We start from the raw sequence: 27910 nt of genomic DNA on the forward strand, positions 1-27910 counted from the left end.
ATTCAAATATACCATGTGTAAGCAAAAAGGAAAAAGATGGACAATTTTTACATAAAAGTGTTAAAAATGTATCAAAGTACTAACTTTTTATACATTTTATAAATATTCTTTGGTATCTATTATATCTAGCTACCATTGCCAGAAACTTTCTGCAGATTTTGAGATTCACATCTACTTTGAACTTTAATAGAATATTGCTTATACTTTGTATTGATTGGTGTGTGTCACTCTACGTATAAATCTAAAATGGGTATAATTCAGCCTAATAACTTACCTCCTTCACGAGACTTGGTGCCACTTTTGACTTCTTTATAAACTCAAATCCACCCTGGCCATAATTGGGTATGTTCACGAAACATGCTACTCACTACCCCTCAGTACAGCTTCCAAAGCCCTCTTACTTTAATAGCATCCTTAGAATGCTGAATGTGTAGTAACAGGGAAGTTTCTTTAACAGTCAGCCATATTACATTAGAATACTCATAAAGTGTATGAGTAGCCCAAATCCTGGCCTGGTCAGAAGGTCTGAGTTCATACCCCAGCTCCCACACACAACAAAGACTGCCATGTTCCTCTGTGTGGGCCGCGTCAGGCAGGACTGTGTGCAGCAGTCATGTGAGACCTTGGGTTATTTACTTCATTGACCTTTGTTTCCATCATTTTGTAGGATGTGATTAATAATTCCTACTCCTCACAATTACCATATTAAGCAAGAAAGCACCTTACAAAAGAAAAAATAAATTGGACTACATCAAAATTTTAAACTTTGTGCTTCAAAGGACATAATCAAGAACATGAGAAAGCAGTCCACAGTATGAGAGAGAATAGCATTTTGCAAATCATACCTGATAGGGGTCTGGTATCTAGAAGATAGAGGGAACTCTAAGCTGGGTGTGGTGGCATGTGCCTGTAGTCCCAGCTGCTTGGGAGGCTGGGGTGTGTGCATCGTTTGAGCCCAGGAGCTGGAGACCAGCCTGGGCAGCACAGTGAGAACCCATCTCTAAAAACAACAACAAAACCCAGAATATATAGGGAACTCTTACAACTTAATAATATAAAGACATAGAACTCAATTAGAAATGGGCATTAGATTTAAAACAACTTTTCTCCAAAGAAGATGTACAGATAATTAAATGATACCATAATCAAATAAGATGCCTAACATCAATAGCCATTGGGAAAATGCAAATCGAAACTACTGTGAGATGGCATTCATACCCAGTAAGATGGCTATAATCAAAATGACAACATCAAGTGTTTATGAAGATGTAGAGAAATTAGAAGCCTCCTACCTACTAGTGGGAGTGTCATTCTGCAGCCACTTTGGAGAACTGTTTTAGCAGTTCCTTGAAAAATTAAACATAGAATTAACCTGTGACCCAGAAATCGTACTCTTATATAGCCAAGGCTACTCTGGACACCCTGCCTGTAGTGTAGCCCTGTTCCACAAGGAGCAGTACCAAAAATCAGATATGTGTATGTGTGTATCAATATAGCCCAGAGAAATGAAAATATGCACACAAATGTACACAAATGCTCATAACACCATTATTTATTCATAATAGCCAAAAAGTAGAAACAATGCAGATGTTCATAAGCTGATGAATGGATGAATAAAATGTCAGCTATTACACTGGAATAATGGAGTATTAAGCAATAATAAGGAAGCACTAATACATGCTGTAGTATGGATGAACATTAACATTATGCTAAGAAGCCAGTCACAAAAGGCCACATATTGTAGGATCTCCGTATGAAATGTCCAGAGTTTTAAAATCCATATAGTCAGAAAGTAGATTAATGGTTGTCAGCAGGTGGGGATGGGGGATTAGGGGAAAATCAGTGGCTACTTACAGATAAGTGTTTCCTTTCAAGGTAATGAAATGTTCTAATCTTAGATAGTGATGATGGTTGCACAATGGTGAATATACTAAAACCATTGAATTCTATACCTCAAATGGATGAATCATATGTGTGAATTATCAATACAGATGTTTGAAAAGCAAGCCAAAAAGTGCCCATAGTTGGGGCACTTTGTTTCTCCTTCCCGCTCTCCTTTCTCTGGCTCTCTCTGCATGCAGTGTTGATTTTCCGTCTGTGACAGGCTGTCGTAGGATGTTAGCTCATTGTTGTTAGGAATGCGTTTTCTGTAGATTATGGCAAGGATCTCTTCCGTTTTTATTGTACCTCAGTTTTCAAAGCCTTAGTCTCTGTGCACCTCCTTTAGCCTTTTCTTATACTATGGCTAGCCTGTAAACACTGCGGGGAGAGATGGAAGGGGCCTACCAACCAAATGCCTCCCTTCTGTGCTTGCTACGGGGAGGGAGAAAGCCACAGTTGGCTCCATCCGTAGAAGACATGGCAGATAAGGGGGTTGGGGAAGATGAGAGCACTTTGCTATCTGTGTAAGTTTAAGCAGGTGTTTAGAGGATCTAAATCCCAACCTGGGTCTGAATTTTTAAAATTTCCCTGTTTACCACACAGTTTTTCCCCCAAGATTTTTTAGCTTGAAAATTCCCACATATACCAGAAAGTTGAATGAAAAGTACAGTGGATACCCACATACCTCCTACCTGGATCCAACAATTAACATTTTGCCACATGTGGTTTATCTCTCCGTATACGTGCATGCACTCCCTGTACATCTTATTACAGTTCATATACACACTTACTCGTTTTCTCTTTTGTTAAACCATTTGAAAGCAAGTTTTATATACAGTGACACCTCACCCCTAAATTTTAGCTGAGTCTGCTAAGAATACATTCTCTGATGTAAACAGAGTACCATCATCACAGAACAAAGAATAATTCCATAATGCCACCTAAAATCCAGTACGTGTCCAAATTTTCCCAGAAATTAACAGGATTTTAAACTATTATTTGCTTTTTCCTCAAGTTGGTAATGTTATACTTAGAGTTTTTTCCAATAATACTTAAGCACTGGTCATACATACCAAGTGATATACCCTTGAGCTTATCTTTTTAATTCCCTTGACACCCTCACGCTCCTCTCTAAATGGGGAGACACGATTACCCTATTAGGCAACATGCCCCTGAGGTCCTGCTGCTCCAGGCAGGCCTCGTCTAGGTGAGCGTCTTCTCTGGGTGTCACCGGGGCATCCTGGTCTGATTGAAGCAGCCCTGAGAGCCAACCAGCCCTGAGCAGTGGTTCCCACCCATCCTCCATCCAGGGTCCCCAATGGTGGAGGCTTTTAAGGAGATAGGAATGGGACTATGAAGGCTATTTTCAATATTTTGAAAAGTCAAACAGGAATAAAACATTTAGAACTTGAAAAGATTACACTGACCAACTAAACTATCAAGATTTTAGCCAGGCGTGGTGGTTCGTACCTGTAGTCCCAGCTACTTGGGAGGCTGAGGTGGGAGGATTGCTTGAACCCGGGAGGTGGAGGTTGCAGTGAGCCAAGATTGTGCCACTGTCCTCTAGCCTGGGAGACAGAGGGAGACCTTGTCTTAACTAAAACAAAACAAAAATCAACATTTTTTTTTCTTTTTAAACTACATTCTGTTGTCTCAGAATGGAATGGCATACTGTTATCTGACCTGGCCAGAAGCTCTGATGGGTAGTTATGAATCCCGTTGAGTTATTTAAAAAATTAGGTAAATTAGTGCATTTGCTGGGTAGGAGGGGTTTTTCAGTATCTAATATGTGTGAGAGAAAGTGAAAACTAAATGAATTCTTGGGGATCAGGAAGTGGAGATTCTCTGGCCTGTGGCGCTGCTGAGCCTAACTTCCTGACTTCACATCAGCAGTGGAGGCTTCCCCGGGAGGTGTTCTTGCAGTTGCCCTGTGACCGCTATTCTAGGGGCTGTATTTTTACAGCTGACTCTTCTCACTTGCAAACATAACATCTGATATATGTGTTGAGTTTGGGGAGTTTCCTTATTTTGAGACTGTAAAATTAAATTGATTTTTAGTTCTGAGCTCTTAGTCTTCTTTTCTTTTCTTTTTTCTTTTCTTTCTTTGCTTCCTTTGCTTTCTTTCTTTTCTTTCCAGAGTTTTACCATGTTGCCCAGGCTGGAGTGCAGTGGCGTGATCTTGGTTCACTGCAACCTCCACCTCCCAGGTTCAAGCGATTCTCCTGCTTCAGCCTCCCAAGTAGCTGGCACTACAGGCGCCTGCCACCACGCCCGGCTATTTTTTGTATTTTCAGTAGGGACAGTGTTTTACCATGTTGGCCAGGCTGGTCTCAAACTCCATACCTCAAATGATCTGCCCATCTCGGCCTCCAAAAGTGCTGGGATTACAGGCGTGAGCCACTGCGTCGGGCCTGAGCTCTTAGTCTTGATCCATCTTGCTTCTCAGCTGTAGGGGAACAGGGAGGGAAGGAAATGTGAAATATCATAAGTTGTATATTTTTTTAAATTAAATATTGTTGATGTTCCATCATGGCTTCTATCAGTCAACAGATATTTATTGACCCTTTGCTGAGTTCACGGTGTGGGAATCAAAGAGGTACAAGCCAGGCTTTTAGGAGGCTGACGCAGTATAGTTGGGGAGATAGGACAGGAATGTCACTAGGACTGCAGGGCAGTGGGTGTGCACATAGTTCAGTAAGTTCTGCAGGGTTTCAGGAGCATCAGGTGCAAGAGAAAGCTCCAGGCAAGAGTTAGGCTTTGAGCTGGGTCTTGAAGGTTGGAGCTCCAAGTGCAGGAGAGAACAGAGCATTCCAGAAGTGCCTGTGTCATGACCGCATCCAAGATCTCTGATGAAGAATACCAAAACACTACTGATGGTGTCATGACTGCATCCAAGATCTCTGATGAAGAGTACTCTTGGTACCAAGAGTACCAACATATAGCAACTAATGTTAATTGTGTTATCCGTAATTTTCAGGGCACTTTTGTACCTGCCCTTTTGATGCCCATAACAATCTTATGAGGTGGCTATTATCCCATTTTATGGATGAAGTTGTCGAGACTCTAGCTGTGCTCAGGATTTATCTACATCTTGAGGTTTACAGTACGCTTCATAAGGCTGGAAGCAGAGGAAGATGTGCATAGGGTGATGCAGAGGCATTCTGCTTTATAGAGCATATCTCTACTTTCATATTGAGCCGTTTCCAAAAGTGGTTTTGCTCTTTATCTGTGTCCTTAAAACTGCTTCTCAGATAGCATGGTTTCTTCCACTGTGCCATCGTGGGGCCTGGTCAGCCAGCATTACTGTACTTTCTTACTCTTAAACTGGCTTCTAATAAAATCTGTGGGAATGAGATTTTACTTATAGATGAGCTTGTGACTCCAATCCCAACCTGCCACTGGGAAAAGAGCAGGTAACAGATAAGTCCTTTCTTTTTGGCCTTTACTCTGCCCTGAGTTGTAAAGGGAAATTAAGAGTTGGTCCCCACTTGCTTTTTTTTTTGAGACGGAGGTTTGCTCTTGTTGCCCAGGCTGGAGTGCAGTGGCGCGGTGTCGGCTCACTGCAACCTTTGCCTCCTGGGTTTAAGCTATTCTTCCGCCTCAACCTCCCAAGTAGCTGGGATTACAGGCACCTGATGCCTGGCTAATTTTTGTGTTTTTAGTAGAGATGGGGTTTCAGCATGCTGGTTAGGCTGGTCTCGAACTCCTGACCTCAGGTGATCCACCTGCCTCGGCCTCCCAAAGTGCTGAGATTATAGGCATGAGCCACGGTGCCTGGCCCCCACTTGCTTTTATTCAGCTATCTGGTGAAAAAAATTCAGTATTAAACTAGAAATATGTATATCTTATTGTTGCAGGACAAAATTGTTGAGGTTCTAATAACAAATATGTAAACTGCTGTGGAATATTTTTGTTTTGTTTTAATTTGCTGCTAGCTTTAAAGCATTTGTGTTTGTCCTACCTTAATCCTCTTTGAAAGAGGCCATACTTAATTTTACCCCACACTTTATTAAAAGGAAGGAAAGTTGGATTTTTAAATTTTTATTTATTTTTTGAGACAGAGTCTCACTCTGTCGCGCAGGCTGGAGCACAGTGGCATGATCTCGGCTCACTGCAACCTCTGCCTCTGGGTCTAAGAAATTCTCTGCCTCAGCCTCCTGAATAGCTGGGATTACAGGTGCACGCCACCATGCCCAGCTAATTTTTTTGTTTTTTTTAGTAGAGACAAGGTTTCAGCATCTTGGCTAGGCTGGTCTTGCACTCCTGACCTTGTGATCCACCCGCCTCAGCCTCCCAAAGTGCTGGGATTACAGGCGTGAGCCACTGCACCCAGCCTGAATTAAGTTTTAAAGCACCAGTTTGGAACCAGTCTTTTAGAGGTAACTGTTACAAGTTTCTGTACCCAAATATTGGTTTATCTGTACTCTGTTTCCCCCTTCCCCTTTCTCCTTTTTTTTTTTTCTTAATTTAATTTTTATTTTTTTGAGACAGTCTTGCTCTGTTGCCCAGGCTGGAATGCAATGGCGTGATCTTGGCTCACTGCAACCTCTGCCTCCCGGGTTCAAGTGATTCTCCTGCCTCAGCCTCCCAAGTAGCTGGGACTACAGGCGCCTGCCACCATGCCTGGCTAATTTTCATATTTTTAGTAGACACAGGTTTCACCATATTGGCCAGGCTGATCTTGAACTCTTGACCTCAGGTGATCCACCCACCTCGGCCTCCCAAAGTGCTGGGATTACAGGCGTGAGCCACCACGCCTGGCCCAATTTTTCTATTTTTTATAGAGATGAGGTTTCACTATGTTGCCAGGCTGGTCTTGACCTCCTGGCCTCAAGCCATTCACCTGCTTCAACCTCACAAAGTTCTGAGGTTACAGTGTGGGCCATTGCACCTAGCCTCTTCTCTTTCTTTCAGCAATAACCTATGGAAATACAGTGTTATCATCCAGTACCATGATCGCTTGGCTGAAGTAATAGTAAGCCAAGCTCTCTTCAGCCCTTAGCAGTGTGGGCCCAGAAACAGGGTGGTCTTATGGAGGGGAGCGTAGGATGTGGGTCCTGAAGAGTAGGAATTCACTGGCCCCATCACTAGTTGCAACACTTCATCTTGCCTGGGTTTCGTCTGTAAAATGGCATAATTTCTACTCCACAAAGTTGATGTGCTTTGAAATCTTCAATATAAACATTCGTTATTGAAAACTAAATACAAATGAACCAAATGGAAAACTATGGATTTTTTTTTCATAAAAATGTTTCCGGATATATATCATAGGGCTTTGAACCTAAATACCTTGAACTTTAAACAATCATTAGCCATTAAAATTTTAATGTGTATTAAATGGATATTATTAGAGTGTCAAAGTGATTAGAAACAGGTGGTTTCATTGTAGAATAACCTATGTTAAAATATTTTAGGGCCAGGTGCAGTGGCTCATGCCTGTAATCCCAGCACTTTGGGAGTCTGAGGTAGCAGGATTGTGTGACAGTAGAAATTGAAGACCAGCCTGGGCAACAGTGTGAGACCCCATCTCTACAAAAAAACAAAAATTAGCCAGGTTTGGTGGCACATGCGTGTAGTCCCAACTACTTGGGAGGCTGAGGTGGGAGGATTGCTGGAGTCCAGGAGTTCGAGGCTGCAGTGAGCTGAGATTGTGCCACTTCGCTCTAGCCTGGGCCACAGAGGAAGACCTTAGCTGTACAACAAACAAAAGGAAAAACAACTATTTGATTTTAGTGAGGGTGTAAGAATATGTATTATCGTTCCCAAAAAATCTGTGTAAAAACCTCATAGTGTGAAACAGTGGCAACTACTTGATTAAAACATCATTTAGAAAGGACATTCTTCCCTGTTTTGAAATTGGCTCCTCAAAAGGACAGCTGAACATGGCCTCTTCTCCACGTGTCCCCGTGTGCTCCCTCTGTGCCACCATACATACTTCTGTGTTGGGCGTGCTCCCACCTCCAGCCTGCTCAGCTGATCTTTTGTTCGGCAAAGCCTGTCTACTTCCCCATGGGATGCACCTGGCACTCCTACTAGTCTTTCTAACTTAAGCCATTATCTCCCTTAAAATGAATTCTGGCTCACTCCTTACTACTAAGGCTGAGGGGCAAAGGAGATTATATAAATGAAAGCACCATGCACGTTTGAGGTGGTTTTCTTTTCTTCGTTCTTGTTTTTTGAGACAGAGTTTCACCTTGTCGCCCAGGCTGGAGTGCAGTGGCACAATTTTGGCTCACTGTAGCCTCAACCTTAAAGCTCAAGTGATCCTCCCACCTCATCCAAACGAGTAGCTGGGGCCACAGGCATGCGTCACCATGTCTGGCTAATTTTTTGCATTTTTAGTAGAGACAGGGTTTTGCCATGTTGCCTAGGCTGGTCTGGAACTCCTGGGCTCAAACAGTCCACTCGCCTCAGCCTCCCAAAGTGTTGGGATTACAGGCCTGAGTGGGATTACAGGTCTGAGTTACTGCACCTGGCCGAGAAGGTTTCTATCATTACTTGTGAATAGAGGAATAACTTGAGCCAAACAATGCTTTAGAAAAATTAAAATGACAAAGATCAAGAAAATTTCCCCCTTGCTTTTTTCTCTTATATTTTAATATTTCCAAATGAGCTATAACATATGCAGAAAAAATCTTAAAACATTTTATATAGAGAACAAGTATGATTTAAACACCCTGGTCAAAAAATACTCTATTGCCTTTCACCCATCTCATATTTTACTTCCTGACCACAGGCCTAGAAGTAACTAGTAACTAGAAAGAATAATTTTCCTGTACAATTTCAGTCTGGTATATGGGTCCTTAGACAATATAAGTCTCTTTGCCTGACTTTGAATTTTTTAAACAGAATTATCTATAATATGTAGATTCTTTTGTGTCTTTTTTGCTCAATATTGTAAAGGTTACCCATTTGGTGTGCAACTAAAGTTAATTTTCATTACTATATAGTGTTTCATAATTGGATATATTGAAATTTCTCCTCTACAGTAGCTGGACTTTTGTAGCATTTCTAGTCTCATAATAAAGTGTGCTGTTTGGAGCATTCTGGTATGTATCTCCTGGGGTTCATGTGCAGCATTTCTCTGGGTGTTTCTCAGCCTTCTTTTCATTATCACTCCTTCTAGGGGGCAATTTAATACCAACAGTTTAGAATTTAATTAATACTAAAGAATAGGGTTTGTCAGATAGGGCTGAGCTTTGGAGAGCCGCTAAACACTGTCATATCTAAGATTTCTTTTGCCTGCCAAAGACCAGTTTTTGCTCCTTTGGGGGTGATATCACTCTCTTTGTGAAGGTATACTATAAGTTATTTACCTCATACTAGAATTGTTGGGTCATAGAAAATATGCCTCTTCTGGATCACGGACTTAAATGTAAAACCCAAAACTATTAAAACCCTGGAAAACATCCAGACATCCTAGCCATTAATTCTGGACATAGGAACAGGCAAAAGTTTCATGATGATGCCAAAAGCAATTGCAACAAAAGCAAAAATTGACAAATGGGATCTAATTAAACTAAAGAGCTTCTGCACAGCAAAAGAAACTATCAGTAAATAGATAATCTGCAGAATGGGAGAAAATTTTCTCAAACTATGCATCTGACAAAGGTCTAATATCCAGCATCTACAAGAAATTTAGACAAATCTATAAGGAAAAAACAACCCCATTAAAAAGTGGGTAAAGGACATAAACAACACTTTTCAAAAGAAGACGTACCTGTGGCCAAAAAGCATATGTTAAAAAGCTCATCATCACTAGTCATTAGAGAAATACAAATCAAAACCACAGTGAGATACATCTCACACCAGTCAGAATGGCTATTATGGAAAAGTCAAACAACAGATGCTGGCGAGGTTGTGGAGAAAAAGGAATGCTTATACACTATTGGTGGAAGTGTAAATTAGTTAAATCGTTGTGGAAAGCAGTGTGAAGATTCCTCAAAGACCTAAAAACAGAAATACCATTTGACCCAGCAATCCCATTACTGGGTATATACCCAAAGGAATATAAATCATTCTACCATAAAGACACATGCACACAGATCGTCACTGCAGCACTATTCATAATAGCAAAGACATAGGATCAACTTAAATGTCCATAAATGGTAGACTGGGTAAAGAAAATGTAGTACATATACACCATGGAATACTATGCAGTCATAAAAAAATGAGATCATGGATGGAGCTGAAGGCCTTTATCCTTACAAACTTATGCAGGAACAGAACACCCAATACCATATGTTATCACTTATAAGTGGGAACTGAATCATGAGAACACATGGACACACAGTGGGAAACAACACACACTAGGGTCTGGTGGAGGATGGAGGGTAGTAGGAGGAAGAGGATCAGGAAAAATAACTAATGGGCACTAGGCCTAATACCTGGGTGATGAAATAATCTGTACAACAAGCCCCCATGTCACGGGTTTTCTTATATAATAAGCCTGCACATATACCCCTGAACTTAAAAATTAAAAGAAAATATGCATCTTCAACTTTATTAAATAATGACTATTTTCCAAAGCCGTTCACTGACTTACATGAATACCGGTAGTATATGGTAGTTTCTGTGGTCCCATATCCTTACCAGAATCTTGGTACTGTCATATTTTTAAATTTTTGCCAATCTGTATAACAATATCACATTAGGCTTCTACTTTGCATTTTCCTGATCACCAGTGAAGTTAAACATCTTATGTACATTACTTACTTGGATTCTAATTTTCTGACAGTTTCTCTACTTTCAACTCCAAAAATTTTCATATGTTACACTTGTATAGCCCCTGTGAAAAGAAAGCACAGTAGGATGACCTGGTTATTCACTTGAAAAGTATGATGGAGCCCAGTGACCTTTGTTCTAATCCCAGATGTTTAACTTGGTCAGAGTCCCACACCTCTGGCCCTCAGTATCCTCATTTGCTAAATAAAAGTATTGGCTGGGTTAGAGCAGCAGTTCTGAACCTTGGCTGCCCATCAGAATTATCTAGGATGCTTTAAAAAAAAAAGAGTTTAGACCACACCTGCACCCATAAAGCATGATTAAATTGGATTAAATGTTACTATATCCCTTCCAACCTACCATTCTATGATAATGATAGAATAAGTCTTTAACACCTAGATTTCATGGTTTCAATCATCTTCCTTGTCTGCACCCTGAATTAAGTATGCCAGAGACTCTTTATTTGTAAGACTATAGTCTACTTTTGTAAATGAGTTATAAAAAGGAGGAGACTCCTTAATTTAGTCCAGAGAGGAAACTTGGCATCAACATTTAAAATACTTTTTTGTATCTGGTTTACTTTTAGCACTAAGAAGATTTTCTTACATTGATACCTACTGTGACAAAACACACATCCAATGACAATATTAAAATGTCATAAATGAGCCTTTAAAAGAATGAGGCACATGATATGTCATGGTACTTGAGCAGACTGCAAGCCTGACCAGGCTGAATTCATGAATTCTTGACTTTTGACTTCTTCCTGTAAGATGCTGCCCCATTGCCAGGGACCCAACCTCTAAATCCAGTCAAGGGGCTACTTGGGCCTGGAACCATGGCACAGTCGAGGTGAACCAGCTATGTTCCAGGGGGAGGTGGTTGAAACCACTGGTCTCCTGGACTGGGCCATGAGTGATGGTTATTGGGGCTGGGGAGGTATGAGAGACATCATGTTGTCCATCTACCTCTGTGTATCTTCAAAGGTCTCTATAATAAACAGTTTTCTGAAACTCACTGCCTGACATCAAGTCAGTGGTGTTTTTAGTGCCCATCTGTCACGTGTAACCATATCACAACTGATGAATATCTGACACTTGGCTGGCACGTTGTCTTTTTCAGCGGGAATTTACTTGCATTTACTCAGTTGATCATCATAGCAATCATTTTCAGTGAAAAACCTTCTGTTAGCCATCCATACCCTGGTTACAAGTGATAGAAACCAAAAGCTTGAACTCTTTTTAGCGTAAAAGAGTAACTTATTGGCTGGATGCAGTGGCTCACACCTGTAATTCCAGCACTTTGGGAGGCCGAGGCAGGTGGATCACAAGGTCAGGAGTTTGAGACCAGCCTGCCCAACATGGTGAAACCCCATCTCTACTAAAAATACAAAAAATTAGCCTGCTATGGTGGCAGGCACCTGTAATCCCAACTACTCAGGAGGCTGCGGCAGGAGAATCTGTTGAACCTGGTAGGCCGAGGTTACAGTGAGCCGAGATCGCACCATTGCACTCCAGCCCGGGCGACAGTGCGAGACTCCGTCTCAAAAAAAAAAAAAAAAAAAAAAGTAATTGATTGCTAATAAGGAAACCAGCTCATGAAATCTGGGCTTCAAGGACTCTAGATGGGGGGGGGGGGGGATTTAGTGTCAAGACCATCTTAGTGTTGATCATCTCTGTTCTTTGTTGGCTTTATTCTCTCTCACTACCAACAAGTTCTTTTTTCCCCCATATAGCAAGAAACATGGGCTCAGGCAGTTCCAAAATATCATTTTTTAAGAAATCTTGCCTAGTGGCTCCAAAAAATCCCAGATAAGGACTGTGATTGGCCAGGCCTGGGTCACATGCCATCTCTGGACAGCTGGCAGTAGAAAGGGAAGGGCTGCCATGATTGGCCAGCTTGGGCCAGGGGCAGGTCATAGTGATTGGCAGCCTCCCTCAGAACTATGTGGTTGGAGTGATGGGGGACAGTCCTTCTCAACAAACTGATACGGGTGGATGGGTGTCGGGCATATATGATAGAAGTCCATTATAAGTTCGGTCTCCTCTTAATTCTATTCCTATGTCTGTTCCTGCCCCTTCCAAAAAATGCTGCTTTTCTATCAGCAATTCATTATTATGGAGTTGAGTGAAAGTCATGAAATTCCAGTCCCCAGATTTGTCCCCAACCTTGACTAACTCTGCTTTCTGGATTTACCCCCATTTTCTCACCTAACCACAGATACCAGAAAAGAAGTGTTTATTCACTGAGGAGTTGAGCAAACTAGCTGCACAGTCTCCCTTACCACCTCCTTCAAAGAAAGAACTTTCTCTGAGATTGGAGCACAGTGCCTCCTCCTTTCTCCGTGCTACACAGAAGCCTCATTCTAGGCTTTTCCTCCTTCCGGGTTCCTCCATACTATCCTGAGGCCACACCTCTTGGGGCGGGGAATGGGAGTACTCTGGCTGCTTCTGCTCACCCAGTGTGGACTCAGGAGCTGGAGCCCCTAAGGTCAGCATGAGGCTTCATCCCTCAGCCCAGATGGCCAGGCTCAGTGACAGCATCTCTGCTTCAGGACATGTGCCTTCAGTCTGCTCCACAGTCTAAAAACTTCACTTGCCATGCTGAAACTTGTTGATAAACCCAAATCTGTAATTAGGAACATAAACTGACACAATATAGGCCTTGCACAAATGAGCAGTTGTGGGTATTATGGGCCCCTGTGGATTATTTGACTGAAGAGAACGATGGAGGAAAAGCTGGTTGTTGTTGAACAAATTGCTACCAGATGTAGATTTCAATAAACACCGCACTGTTGTTCCCCTGCCCGAAGGTGCTATGAATTTCTTGAGGCAACAGAGGAATCAGTAAACGGGGCAGTGGGGTGGGTTGGGGAGTTACTGTTCCAATATGAATGGAGCCTCCTAGTGTTTTCTGTCCCTGGATGTTTGTCCACAGAATCCAAGGCAGGCCCTGGGGGCTTCTCTCCCCTACCTGACATTCTACACCAGAGTAATATACTTAAATTGTAACAACCAGACTGTGTGGAACCTGAAAGAAGCCTGGAATTAAGGTAAAAATGTCATACAAAGTCTGTGTTAGGGGTTAACTGTAAGACATGATGAACAAAGCACACCATCCTTCCCTTCATTGAACTTACAAATGGGAGGGAGATGAGTGCTAAAGCAGTAATTACAAATAAATAACAGACAAGCCTTCGAACATCCTGTGAAGGAATGTAGCATGAACTTGTAATGCAGAGGCCACTGTCTCTGCCTTCACCATCTGCTAAGTGAGCTAGGTGAGCCAAAATGTGAGCCTGTTAGCTGGGCATGATGACTCATGCCTGTAGTCCCAGCTATTCAAGAGGCTGGGGTGGGAGAATTGCTTGAGTCCAGAAGTTTGAGGCTGCAGTGAGCTGTGATTGCCACTGCACTCCAGCCTGGGTGATGGAACAAGACCCTGTCTCTTAAAAAAAAAAAAAAAGAAAAAACCCTGAGATTTGGGGCCTGTAAGGCCCCAGAGTCTTCACTACCCTTAGTGGCTGTACTTTTAAGGGAGTGGAAAGGAGAGAGAGATTGAGATTGAGATTGAGAGGGTGAGAGAGAGTATGAGTGGTTTTAGTATACAAACAAGCTTCTCATGTTCCATACAATGGAGTGATTCTAGAGAGAATGATTTTCCCGACCCTTCCCTTGGTTATGGCTCGTTAAATCAAGCATCAGATGAATGCTTGGCTTAAATCTAACGCATCTATTTGAATCACCAGCGAACTTTGTGATTTTCTAATCCCGTTGTCCCAGTAAGATGCAAAGCTTCTGGAGGGCAAGGGCCACACCTTTCCCCGTTTGTGCCCTCAAACACTAACAGGCGCTTTGCCATAGTACTCGGAAAAATACATATTAGTTGAATGATAGGACAAAAAAAGCGGTTGTAGATGGAAAACACATTAACTGCTGAGAACACATTTTCATTTTGAGTTGTCTATAAGAGTTTAAGGGGCATGGAAGCCCTGGAATTGAAGTAAATTCAACAGCATCAATTTGCGTTTGGGCCTCAATAAACTAGTCCCTCTGTATTCCTGGCAGGGGATGGGAGGAGTCCTGCGGGATCTCCCTTCCAAATCTTACAGGGTGGTCTGTTTCTTCTTTGGACAATAATGATGTAATGGCTAGTCTCTCGAGAACTTGCTGTGTTCCATACGTCGTACTAAGCATTTATTTGGATTATCTCATTAAATCTTCACAATCACTTTATTTAACACATGGAGAAATTGAGGCATATGGAGCCTAAGTTGTTCAAGGTCATGCAGCCAGTAAGTGTTAGAGCCAAGTCGTTTGGCTCCAGAGCCTGGGTTCTTAACTACTACTTTATAGTGTCTTTCTTACATATTAGTTGGGCCTGTGTATTGCTAGTTGAATTCTCAGTGGCAGGCCTTCATGTGTTTAACCATGGTTTTCATGTTCTCCAAACCTCAGTTCTCTAGATCTGTACTTTGGTAGGTCATCATTTTCCATGATTCCTACTTCTTTAGGTCAGAAAATCTTGCCAGTGCATAAAGACTTTCTAGGACTAACTCCCACAAAGCCAGCTCACAAGAGATCAATGTACAAATGAAGCAGTTCAGTGTGTTTTGTCTACCACTCTCCATAAGTACGTGGGAGACAACTGGTGGTTGGAAGGTTTGGTGTTCACCTCATGGAGCTGTGATATCTCACTCACCACAGAGATCTGTTCTTCTGAGGGACCATCTTGCCAGTTTCTAGAGAGTTGCAGGGATATTAAATTTTTGCACATTAAGCTTCCTCTTTCCAAGCTCCACTCCACATGGGCCCTGCTACCATTTGTGAACAGTCTTCTAGAGTAGTACAGGTTCTAGCTTTCTTAGTTAAGATCATATTTTCTGAGACCACTCCCTTGTCACTTTGCCTGAAATGAGAAACTCCCAACCTCAACTGCTTTTCTAGTCTATTCAAATGAATGCCTTCCAAAGGGCTGGTGTCCTCCAGGGTGTATTAGTTGTTACTAACTTAATCCTCCAAGGCTAATCTGATTTTCAAGATCTGTAGAGAGACCTTAGTATATCGCCTTGCCTGTACCAAATATGGTCATTATGGCACAAGAAAATCTCAAATACCTTATTGGAAACTCAGGACAAATATGTATTTGACCTTAATGAAATGAAAAAGACAAATTGGATCCATACATTTAAAAACAACCAAAAACTTAATCTTTACCAAGAAGGGTGTCCTTTGAAAAGGACAGGCTGGTACAAGAACTTGATAAAATAGAAGTAAAGGTTGACACTTTTTTTTTTTTTTTTTTTGAGATCTATATCACTCTGTCACCCAGGCTGGAGTGTAGTGGCACGATCTTGGCTCACTGCAACCTCTGCCTTCTGGGTACAAGTGATTCTCATGCCTCAGCCTCCTGAGTAGCTGGCACTATAGGCATATGCCACCATGCCCAGCTAATTTTTGTATTTTTAGTAGAAACAGGGTTTCACCGTGTTGGCCAGCTGGTCTTGACCTCCTGGCCTCAAGTGAGCCACCCAACTCAGCCTCCCAAAGTGAAAGTCGACATTGCTAGCCCTGTTCAGCACATGAGACAGGGCACTGGGTGATGTCTACCTAATGATGATCAACCCAGGGGCCCTTGGCCCAAGCATATCACTGGTACAGAGGGCCTCTGCCAGCTAATATGAGTGTGAGTGAGGCTGTTGTGTCCATGAGAGAACTCCCTGGAGTTCTACACTCAGCAGACGTTTCTTGTTGGACTATGAAGGCGGGCACAGATTTTATACAAATTTGTGATGCTAACATCTACCATAAGAACTGGCATCCATAGAAAATACTACATATATATGTGTGTATATATATAGTCTCAAAAAAAAAGAGGCTGCGCTGTCTCTCTCTCTCTCTATATATATATATATGCCTATACACACACACACACACATTTATATATATATGTGTGTGTGTGTGTATATATATATAAATGAATGAGATTCTATTTATGTGAAGTGTTCAGAATACACAAATCCATAGAAGCATAAAAATAGATTCATGGTTACCAGGGACTTGGGGGGTTGGGGGTGGGAGGAAAATAGGGAGAGACTGCTAATGGGTACTGGGTTTCTTTTTGGGATAGTGAAAATGTTCTGCAGCCCGGCGTGGTGCTTCACATCTGTAATCCCAGTACTTTGAGAGGCTGAGGCAGGCAGATTACCCTGAGGTCAGGCGTTCAAGACCAGCCTGGCCAACATGGTGAAACACTGTCTGTATTAAAAATACAAACATTAGCTGCGCATGGTGGCACATGCCCGTAATCCCAGCTGCTTGGGAGGCTGAGGCAGGAGAATCACTTGAACCCAGGAGGCAGAGGTTGCTGTGAGCCATGATCGCGCCACTACACTCCAGCCTGGGCGACAGAGCGAGACCCTGTCTCAAAAACAAAAAAAAAATGTTCTGGAATTAGATAGTGGTGATGGTTTAAACAGCTGTGAATATACTAAAAGCCACTGAATTGTTAAATTGGTGAATTTATGGTACATGAATTATATCTCAATAAAGCTGTTACTTTAAAAATGAACAAGAAAGTAAAACCCATAAAAAGGTCCTCTAGGCACTTCAGCAAACAACATGGTAGGGAAAAGACCAAGGAGTTGTTAGCCCAGGGGGAATGGAAAACCAGTTAACATAGCTTATTCACCCAGGCCTGAGATCCCTAATAAAGGCCTTTTTTTTTTTTTGAGATGGAGTCTTGCTCCATCGCCCAGGCTGGAGTGCAGTGGCATGATCTCGACTCACTGCAAGCTCCGCCTCCCGGGTTCATACCATTCTCCTGCCTCAGCCTCCCGAGTAGCTGGGACTACAGGTGCCCGCCACCAGGCCTGACGAATTTTCTGTATTTTTAGTAGAGATGGGGTTTCACCGTGTTAGCCAGAATGGTCTCCATCTCCTGACCTCATGATCTGCTCTCCTCAACCTCCCACAGTGCTGGGATTACAGGCGTGAGCCACTGCTCCCGGCCAATAAAAGCCATTTTTAAAGTTGAATCACCTTAGGGTTGAAGACTGGTTAGGATTGGGGGACTGAGGGTTAAAGTAGAAGGGATGGTACTTTTCTGGATAGGAGACAATTATTGCGGATATTAGTATTAAGACCTATTCTCTTTAGTATTTTTTTAAACACAAAGTAACACCTCCATGTTTCCAGCAATATTTCACATTTCACCAGTGTTCACAAAGCACCTATTGTGTGCCAGTTCCTATCTGCTGGAAGTGCGCGATTCCGTGGGCTGTAGCGAGCACAGTAGCAGTCCAGTGGGCCCAGTTACTGCTGACCTGAGCAATCTGTTAAAACCCAGAAAGGGTATTAGAAGCAGACAGTCCTTCTTTTCTTACCAAGCCTGGAGTATCTACGGCTCTGTCCACCATGCCTTTAGAGAGGCACACCCAAATTGGAAGATTATCTGTGCAGTAAAAAGAGGGAATGTCCAGTTCGATGTTGAGGGGGCTGAGAGTTCTCTGGGTTCCCCAGGCGGAGAACAGACCGGGGTCATGGGCCTTCTTGCCATGTGGTCTGAGCACTGAATGTCCTGAAAGTGTGGAAAGGCCTGTCCCCGAGCTTTAGTAACTTTTTTTCCGCCTAGAGGCAAGCCAAGTAGTTTCAGAGTAGTTCTCAGAGTAATCCAGAGTCATCTTCATGAAAGCTAATACTAGAAAACTCAGAGGGATAAAAGGATATGCTTGCTAAGAAGATTATTTCCCGCCGTGGCTGTCCCTGCAAGCCAACAATAGCACACCCTTCGTCAGGATATAACGAGTGAGAGAAAACAGCTAGAAAAGGGTGGAGAAAGTAGGCGGGAGGAAGCTATTTAAAAGACCCTAAAGTGCTGCAGCTGTTTTGGCTAATTTTTCTCATTTCAGTGATGTTCCAAGCTCTTTGTCTTCTATGTGGGGCGACTTCATTTAGCTCTCTTATGAGTCATCCTGCCCACAAATAATCTGTCTTGGAGTAGCCCTTATGAAAACAGACAATTTACATTGCATTATGTGAATTGGCAGTTGTATGTCCCTTCCCTGGGTGGGCCGTCCTGTGTCTGCCTGCATCCACACATGTGGGACTTCTAAGGCCTAAGCACACCCTCAGTGATTGGGGAGTGCAAGAGGGGGACATCTGGAACCTGAAGCAGGTGTGCAAAGGCACCAACAGTGTGCCCTGGTTAGCCGACTGCTCCATCTTAAATGTTTCTAGATACCATTGTTGTTACCTTTCCTCACAAGGGTTTTATGAGAATTATCTAGGAAAAAGCAGACATCAGAGGAAATTCCATGTAAATAAATGTTACGGCCACTTCAAACCTCAATCTTGCTAAATTGAGGTTTTCTTTTTAGATAATATTTTCTTCTTCTATGTGGCTAGCAGATCTGACCAGCATTTTAATAAAGAATTCCCTAGAGAGACACTGAGCTCCTTAAGATAGAAACTAGACTGGTTATCTGCTGGTTTTTCTGCCTAGGAAAATGTGCTCTCTTTCTAATGGGTACTTTGGTTTTACCCAGAGAGGCCCAGGGTCTCACTCTCATCCCATGTTTTTCTGGTGGAGTTGACTCCGCCCTTGGCCCGTGGTTGGGGCAAGGTAGTTCGGACCCCAGGCAGTCAGCACATTGTGTTTCCCTGGCCAAAATGCTTGGGTCAGAAATGGGCACATGACTCAGTCTTAACCAATGAGATATGAAACTTTGGCTAAGAGGCTGTGATTAGGATTTGGAATTTGACAACAGGAGTCTGGGCTGGGCAGCCTTCTAGTAATTGTGAGTGGAGAGCCAGTTTGAGTGTGGAGACCACACATGGAGGAGAGCCAAGCCTGGCTGGGATGAGAGAGCAAGAAGATGGTCATGGTATTGTCCTCTAAGCCCAGAACCAGGCTTCCCTGAAGGTACCATTATCCTGGTCTTTCTGGGCATATGAGGCCACATTTCCCTTTTAGCTTGAGTAAATCAGGGTTGAGTTTTCTGTCCCTTGCAACCACAAGTTCTGACTTGTTCAGGGGCAGCATTTCAATCATACCTAACATCTAGCAGAGTGCCTGGCAGGTAGAGGAAGCTCAGTGTGTGTTTACTGAATAGATTCTCATGGAGTTAAACAGATGTTCATCAAACGCCAGTGAGGCTAATGGCTACCATATTGGATGGTACAGATATAGAACATTTCCATCATTACAGAAAGATCTATAGGATAGCACTGCTGTAGAGAGTACAAACTCAGACCCTGCCTCCCAGAAGCTCTATTTTTGAGAGTTTTTTTAATATTATCAAAACTAGATAGCATGACATGTGGATAGTCTTACTGATTTATAAAAGTTCAGCTTTATTTCTCTCGAGTACAGTTATTTACATATAAATTCTAATGAAGGAGTTTAACAACAGTTACTATACAGATAGAGTCACGCATTATACAAAGTAAGGTGTGCCTAAATGTTCTTTTACATATGAGGAACTGGAATTTACCGGGCCTAGAAACTAAAGCAACGTAGAATGCTGTTGATTTTTTGCAGCCTTTTCATGAAGCAAATTATTGATTTTAAGTAGAACTTAACTACAGTAGTAAAGTCCTAAAATTTCTTACAGAACCTATTCCATGTCCCTACCCAGTAGGACTGGCCCATGCCATCCAGAATGATGACAATTCTAGAATAATGTGGTTTAGAGTAGTCAGTTTCTGCAAATGATTCCTGGACATCCCAGTGCTCCTGTTCTGCTCTTTGCTGGTCCACATCTGGTGGTCCACTCATACCTCCTTCAGAGTAGGGCATCTGAGCCTATTCTGGCCTCCAGCATACTCATTTTGTATAAAAGCCATCCCTGTGCACAATTCCTTCTTCCGGTGACATCCATTTTTCCTAAAAGTGATGTGAGAACAACTGATCATGAGCTCGTCCACGAATTGTTCCTTGTTGGCCTGAAAACCGGGAGCACTTGTAAGGCTGAATGGATTCTACCCAGATCAGGGGTCGTCTTAACTCCTCAGAGTTAGCCCAAGCTGGCCACAACTACATCTTCAGCCTAATATATTTTGTTCTACAGTTATGGATCCCACCTTAATCAAGCTGATTTACTCACTGTCCTAGAGTACCTCGGGCTCACACCCTTCCCTACTCATCAACCCCACAGATGGTTAATTACTTCTCCTCAGAACTTACCTCAAATACCTAATCTGTCTTATGTTCTTTCAAACCATCTAAGCCAGAAATTCTGTATCCCTCCTTTGAACCCCTATAGCTTTGTCTATATTCTTGTTTTATTGTAATAGCTTTATTTAGATGTAATTCGTATGCCCTACAACTCACTCTTCAAAAATATACAGTTCAGTAATTTTTTAAATATTCGGAGTTGTGTAACCATCATTGTCTGTTTAGAACATTTCATCACCCCGAAAGGAAACCCTGCTAAAGAGCAGTCATCTCTCAGTTCCCCTCACACCACCCTCCAGCCCCCTAGCCCTGAGCAGTGACTAATCTTTCTGTCTCTTCGGATTTGCCTGTGCTGGACATCTCATATAAATGGAATCCTACAATATATGGTCTCTTGTGACTTAACATGTTTTCAAGGTTCATCCTTGTTGTAGCATTATCAGAACTTCATTCCTTTTTAAGGCCAAGTCATATTCCATTGTAGGATCCACCACATTTTGTTTATGAATTCATCAGTTGGTAGGCATCTGGATTGTTTCCACTTTTTTGCCCTTATGAATTATGCCGCTGTGAGCATTTGTGTACAAGTTGTTGTATGAGGTACATGTTTTTGTTGTTTTGGGTATATACCTAGGAGTGGATTGTGTTGTATTGGTTCTATTCTTTTGGCAATATGATATATTCTCATACTTAAACCCATGGTGTTTAGCTTATCACTAATACACATTGCCTTCCCTAGGAAATCTAAACCCTTGAGAGCTGAAAAGAAGCCTTATTTCTTTCTACTCCCCCCCAATACTGACCACTGTGTCTAACAAAAGCCACAATCACTGTTTGGACACAAAGATGTAATGGAAAGAAGTAGACACTTGTGAAGTTTTTTTCCTCTCTTCCTGCTTTAACCCTAAACTGTGTCACATTTTTTCATGTTCACACTGTATGTGTACTCTTTTCTGAAAGTGTGTGTCCTCTTTGAGGCCCCAGTATTGGAGGCGACTTGATGTGTAGGTAATTGGTATACAAAACCTCTCAGGTGTGACCATTCCAAAGGAGGAGATTAGCTTCCAGTATGTCTCCTCCAGACAACAATACACACTGTTCTGCTGCTGGACAGTCAGCTGTGGAGGTAATGCACCTCTGCAAGGCTTTGCAGGGTCTTTACTCACTTATCACCAGGGATGAAAATGGGGCAGGACATAGCAGAAGCCGTTAAAAGGAAATGATGTCTTCTTGCCTTTTCTCCCTTGATCAGACCCTAAGAAAACGGCTTACCCAAATGAGCAGAAAGATGCCAGGTGTATAAAATGGAGTCGAGCAGCTGTCTTTGGTTCTACCTTGGGATGAGATTTAGAAGTATTGTTTCCCAAACTCTTGTGGCGGGAAGATCTGTACTAGGTAGGACTGCCGGTAAATGGTGCTTTTCTCAGCCGGTAAATCACTGGGGAGGAGAAGCAGCTGCTGTGAACTGAGTGGTGTGGCAACTCTGGCTTTTGATTCCCCAGCAGCAGATGGCAACTGTGAGTAATGACACACATAAGATAGAAGCTGTGCTTCCTTATCTGAAACGGGAATTTCAAGTGAAAGATAACTGAAGTCTCTTCTTGGGGCATAATTGGTCTTTCATGAGCCATTACCCAGGGTTTTTAAAGTACCTACAAAAATTGTTCTGTACCCAGGAGTTCAATAAACACTAAATGTGTGTAAGAATTTGCATTCTTTGCCTCCAGGTCGGGGGGAAAACATTTCTGGAACATACATTAAGAACTTCAAATTGCATAGCATTTAGTAGGCACAAAGTGACTCTGCTAGTTAAGGGATGACAGATCAATTTCAATTTGTGTGCCCCTCACTTATGGGTGCTTGGAGGGTTGTATTGGAAAGGATTGCTGAGGCCAGTTAATAAATAAATTAATAAATTGTTTATGTCTGTCATGAACACCTAAGAAACTGTGGAGTGGTAGCACTTGTGTTGACTATTTTCCCTAGACCGTGAGCTCCTTGAAGGGCAAGGACTGTGTCTTAGACAACATACCCTCAGGACCTAGTGCCTTGCCTGGTATGGAGGAAGTAACCAGTAAGTATATATTGGTTGAATGAATGATTTGATTTCCTAGTTTTGGAATTGGCGCATGATTCTAAGTGAATGAGCTCACCTCAGATGCCTTAATAGTAAATGAAATTTTGCAGCAGAAATGTTTTTTAAAATACGTTGATTTTTATGGAACTAGGGTCTTGTTTTCAAAACAGCCCTCTGTTTTGCTACAACAAAATAATACATTTCAAGAGTTTCAAATTTAAATTGGCTACTCAAAGCCAATTTCCTCATTTTTTTTTTTTTTTTTCTATCTCAGTGGTCTAGAGGGGCATCTTGGTGTTTTAAGTGAAACACAGGCTTAGAAGTCAGATTTGGGTTTGTTTGTTTGTTTGTTTGTTTGTTTGTTTGTTTTTGAGACGGAGTCTTGCCCTGTTGCCCAGGCTGGAGTGCAGTGGTGCAATCTCAGCTCACTGCAAGCTCCGCCTCCCAGGTTCACGCCATTCTCCTGCCTCAGCCTCCCGAGTAGCTGGGACTACAGGCATCTGCCACCAAGCCCGGCTAATTTTTTGTATTTTTAGTAGAGATGGGGTGTCACTGGTCTTGATCTCCTGACCTCGTGATTCGCCTGCCTCGGCCTCCCAAAGTGCTGGGATTACAGGCATGAGCCACCGCGCCCGGCCTAGATTTGGATTTTACTTACAACCAGCTCAGCTATTAACACATTGTGTGACCTTTGCTTGTTACTTTTCCATGCTGGAACTCAGTTTCCTCTAAAAAATTGGAGAACTGAAGCAAATGAGCTCTGTAATTCTATGAAAATAAATGCAGAGGATAAAAAAAGAGAACTTGTTTCAACAAGATAAAGTTTCTGTCTTTGGTCTAGCTCAGGGGTCCCCAACCCCTGGCCATGGACCAGTACTGGTCCGAGGCCTGTTAGGAACCGGGCCACACAGCTGTAGGTGAGCGGGGCAAACGAACATCAACGCCTGTGCTCTGCCTCCTGTCAGATCAGTGGCAGCATTAGCTTCTCATAGGAGCGGGAACACTATTTTGAACTGCTCATGCGAGGGATCTGGGTTGCCTGCTGCTTATGAGATTCTTATGTCTGATGATCTGAGGTAGGAAAGTTTCATTCATCACCCCCCATCTATGGAAAAATTGTCTTCCTTGAGACCAGTCCCTTGTGCCAGAAAGGTTTGGGACTGCTGGCCTAGCTGATCACTTCTCTGATTTCAACTTCACTTTCTGACACAGGAGCAACAATCTTAAAGTGAGGAGGGGGAGTCAACTTTTTTCTTTTTTTTTTTTTTTTAAACAGCAAAAGCATCAATCATTATGGTGAAATGTCAACATAATAAGTCTTTTTTAATATCTCTGCAGAATGCTACATGAGATTTGCCCTAATTCCTAGGTGGCTATGGTATGTGTAATACATAAAAATATAATGTACCATCTCAGACATATGTCTTGGCTGACATTCACCACCAAGAATCTGACAAATGTTTTCATGTTTATGTACATTCTGCCTGATTTCAAAAACAGATTTAAGATAGCTATACTCAAAATCGTAGAAATAATTAATTCTGGAAGTCTTTAGAATGGGAGTGAAAATAAGAGCCAAGTTTTTTTGTTTTTTTTTTTTTAAGTGATAGGAAACTTAAACTACTAGAGCTTCCAAAATTCAATATGATTTGTAACTTCATGGTTCCTAGCAGCCAGAGCAACAGGGAAGTAATGGGCTACCTAGCTCTTCTTGTGTGATAACAGCCAGAGTAATGGGCTTTGTGGGGAAAAGGAAATATACCGACACAATTCTACCTCTGGCCCGTTCTGATAGCATTTTGTCGAGGCAATAGCCATTATTTTATAATGAAGCCATTGAATGACAAACAAGAGTGCCAACGTAGACCAAGCCTTATTTGTTTGTGGCTATTTTTGCTAGTTGTTTGGTAGACTTTAGCCAGGCCATGTATAGTAACAGTAGATGATGCTTGATGTGCCAGATGCTATTCTAACCATATTAACATATTAAATCCTTACAAGAGCCCTGTGTGTTAGGAACAGTGCTTTGGGGTCTGTGATCTTATCCAGTGCACCATACTGCCTCTTAAATATTTGAAATAGTACAGAAATTTATCTTACTGCAGTCACACAGCTTAGCATCCCAGCTCTGGGTGGTCTCAGGAAAGACTATCTCATTTAAAGCAATAATAACCAGTTAAACGGTAGGCAGCCTCAGTGCTACACAACCAGATGGACCAGCTGTTTACTCGTTGAGTTCACTCGTTCCTTTGGTGTTGTTTCGAGGTGGCTTCTTGAATGTTAAAGGAACAATTTAGTCTCTATCTGAACCTCCTTTTGCATCTTTCATTGGTGACATGAGGAGCATACATAGGCCATGTGTCCTCTTGTCCTTTGGTATCTTATCTACCTTTGGGCTGCTAAATATGCCACATCAGCTTCTCTTGTGTGCCAGCTCACTCAGCAGGGGTGGCTGCCTAGAAGACTGTGTTGAGAAGGCCTCTCAGACCTGGCTCAGATGTCGTGAGATAAAGGGTCATGGCTGAGTAACAATGCCTGATGTGGGCAAGGAAGAGGGTAGCACCAGAGTGTTGCCTTTGCCAGCCATGGCCTAATTCTTGATGAGGGCTTGGCTCTATGCTGCATGGCTTCTGAGGTTATTTTCCCTCAGAGTACTTCCCATTTAAGAGGCGAACAGAGCATAGCATTCCAAAAAATTCCATTTTTATGGAATGAATTCCCTCCCTGTACAAGACACACAATAGGAAGATTAATACGTCAAAATCCCTGCCCACCCCCCAAATTTCATCCCAGTCAAGGACATACACATTTTGACGAACAATATCTATACAGTGAGATAATTATTATTCTTATAAAGTACTGAGGGAACACAAACAAAAGAGTCACTCTCTGTGCCTGAGAAGGGCAGACAGGTCAGGCTACATGGAGAACGTGCCAGTTGGCCCCAACCCTAATTCTGTCCATGTGTATGGAGCCCAGAGGGGTGTGTTTTGAGAGCCACCTGGCATGACCAACATCCCCAATATGTTTTTGCAACCTTCCTTTTCAGAATATATACAGTGCCACCAGTGGTAAGTCATCTTTTTGGAGTCTTCATATAATGACACACCTGAGAAGGAGGGATGAATCCAATGTATCACAATGGGTCAATATTTTAGAAGTTTAGCTGTGTCAAAGACCTTTAGGGAAGGCAAAGGCTGGGGCAGGGTCTGTGGAAGCCAGGGATATAGGGGGTCAGTGCTGGGCAGGTGGAATAGACTGCTAAAACGAAATGGAAAAATAAGAAATGCAGAGACAGCCAGCACTGGCATTTTACCCAAGGCCATTCTGTGTCACTTAGGAAATGTGTTCTTTACAGGGATTTGAAAACTATAGGGAATAGCGATTGGGGTCAGAAATGGCATCACTGGGGCTAAGAAACCAAAAATAAAGTCATTTTGGAGCTAACCTTTGTATTCAGAGAGCTTTGTCCTAATCCTGCTTAGGATTCCCACAGCATCTTTTCTTCCCTTAAGAGAAATCAAAAGGCTTTCACGTTGCCTCTCTCATTGCCCTGTGAAGACAGGCATTCAAAACCTCCTTTTGCAGGTGAGGAAATTGACTTTGTGGTCTAAGATCACACAGTGAATTAAACAGACTCAAAAGCAAGCATTTAATCTCTCTCACTCCAGCATTTGCTCTTAAATGTAGTTCTTAGAATAAGAATTCTCAGTGGTTTTAAGGAAATGGTAACGTTTGTACTATAATTAACCCCCAGAAACAGAACATCAAAACCAAGACACTTTGGTGATCGTCTTATCCAGTGTTCTCATTCTAAAGACGTGGACTCTGGGCTGGCCACGGTGGCTCACACGTAATCCCAGCACTTTGGGAGGCCAAGGCAGGTGGATTACGAGGTCAGGAGATTGAGACCATCCTGGCTAACACAGTGAAACCCCGTCTATACTAAAAATACAAAAAAAAAATTAGCTGGGCGTGGTGGCGGGCACCTATAGTCCCAGCTACTCAGGAGGCTGAGGCAGGAGAATGGCGTGAACCCGGGAGGCGGAGCTTGCAGTGAGCTGAGATCATGCCACTGCACTCCAGCCTGGGTGACAGAGTGAGACTCTGTCTCAAAAAAAAAAAAAAAAAAAGATGTGGACTCTTGAGTCCAAGGGACAACTCCAAATAACTCGAGGAAATCTGGTCATTAAAACCTACTCGACTCTCAAGGTTTCCATTTCTAACTGGAAGCCATTGCCTTCAAGAGCTGTTTACGAGCCTCTGCCACCCTTCTAGAACTCAGTTTAAGGACTTCTGCTGAAGCCTTGGAAGGTTCACGGCCCTCTCGTCACCATTGCTAAGGGCTGTTTTATGTTCTTTTATTAGGTGGTCCATTAGGTGCAGCCACAAGAAGGAGACACAGGAGAGGCTCAGGAAGACAGTTTATCGTGGTCACAAGTCCTAGAGGCAGGAGGCATGGCACACCATGCAGGGCCACAGAGGAAAGACACCAGGGCAGTCAGGAGGCAGAAGACAGGAGCAAGGGGAAAGCATTAAGGTAAAGCCATGATGGGGGTTTCCTTGAGAAAGGCAAGACAGGGCAGGGTGAACACTTTAGGGTTGGCTAGTTTGAATAATCTCAGGGGGCCCTAAGCTATAGGAGTGGTCCCTAGTTGACTGTACCTGGCCCTGGGATGATGAAAGCAGAGGAATTTTGCCTCTTTGGGTGTTCGGCCAGATAGAGGAGGTGTGGCTCTGAATTGGTTAGTTCGCATGTCAGAAGTGTACTCCTGGCTGGGCCCTTTGCTGGCTCTAAGAATTAACTATCCTCCCCCCACCCCACCAGGGGCAGTCTCCCCAGCTAGAAAGGTTTTTTAAAAGATGTCCAAACATCATAATATACATAAATATGTAACACAAGGGCCCTGGCTCCTCTCAGATATTTTTCTTTTTCTTTTTCTTTTCTTTTCTTTTTCTTTTTTTTTTTTTTTTTTTTTTGGAGATGGAGGTTTGCTCTTGCTGCCAGGCTGGAGTGCAATGACGTGATCTCTGCTCACAGCAACCTATGCCTCC

The 27910-nt window shown here is 42.6% G+C and overlaps 1 protein-coding gene across 7 annotated transcripts in view; it reads left to right on the plus strand.

Annotated features, from left to right (window-relative positions):
- The window catches only part of LOC105477709 (autophagy related 7), a 267730-nt gene that overhangs the window by 158207 nt on the left and 81613 nt on the right, over nt 1-27910 (plus strand). The window contains exon 19 of one of the 7 annotated variants that reach the window (XM_024791464.2): nt 27224-27768. The exons of the other annotated variants lie outside the window; for them this stretch is intronic. Coding sequence (XP_024647232.1) covers nt 27224-27235 — 12 coding nt within the window. The 3' untranslated portion in view covers nt 27236-27768. Of the gene's footprint in view, nt 1-27223; nt 27769-27910 lie in introns of those variants that run through there. 7 annotated transcript variants of the gene reach the window in all.

Source organism: Macaca nemestrina, chromosome 2 (genome assembly GCF_043159975.1).
Source record: "Macaca nemestrina isolate mMacNem1 chromosome 2, mMacNem.hap1, whole genome shotgun sequence".
In the NCBI taxonomy this organism is placed as follows: domain Eukaryota; kingdom Metazoa; phylum Chordata; class Mammalia; order Primates; family Cercopithecidae; genus Macaca; species Macaca nemestrina.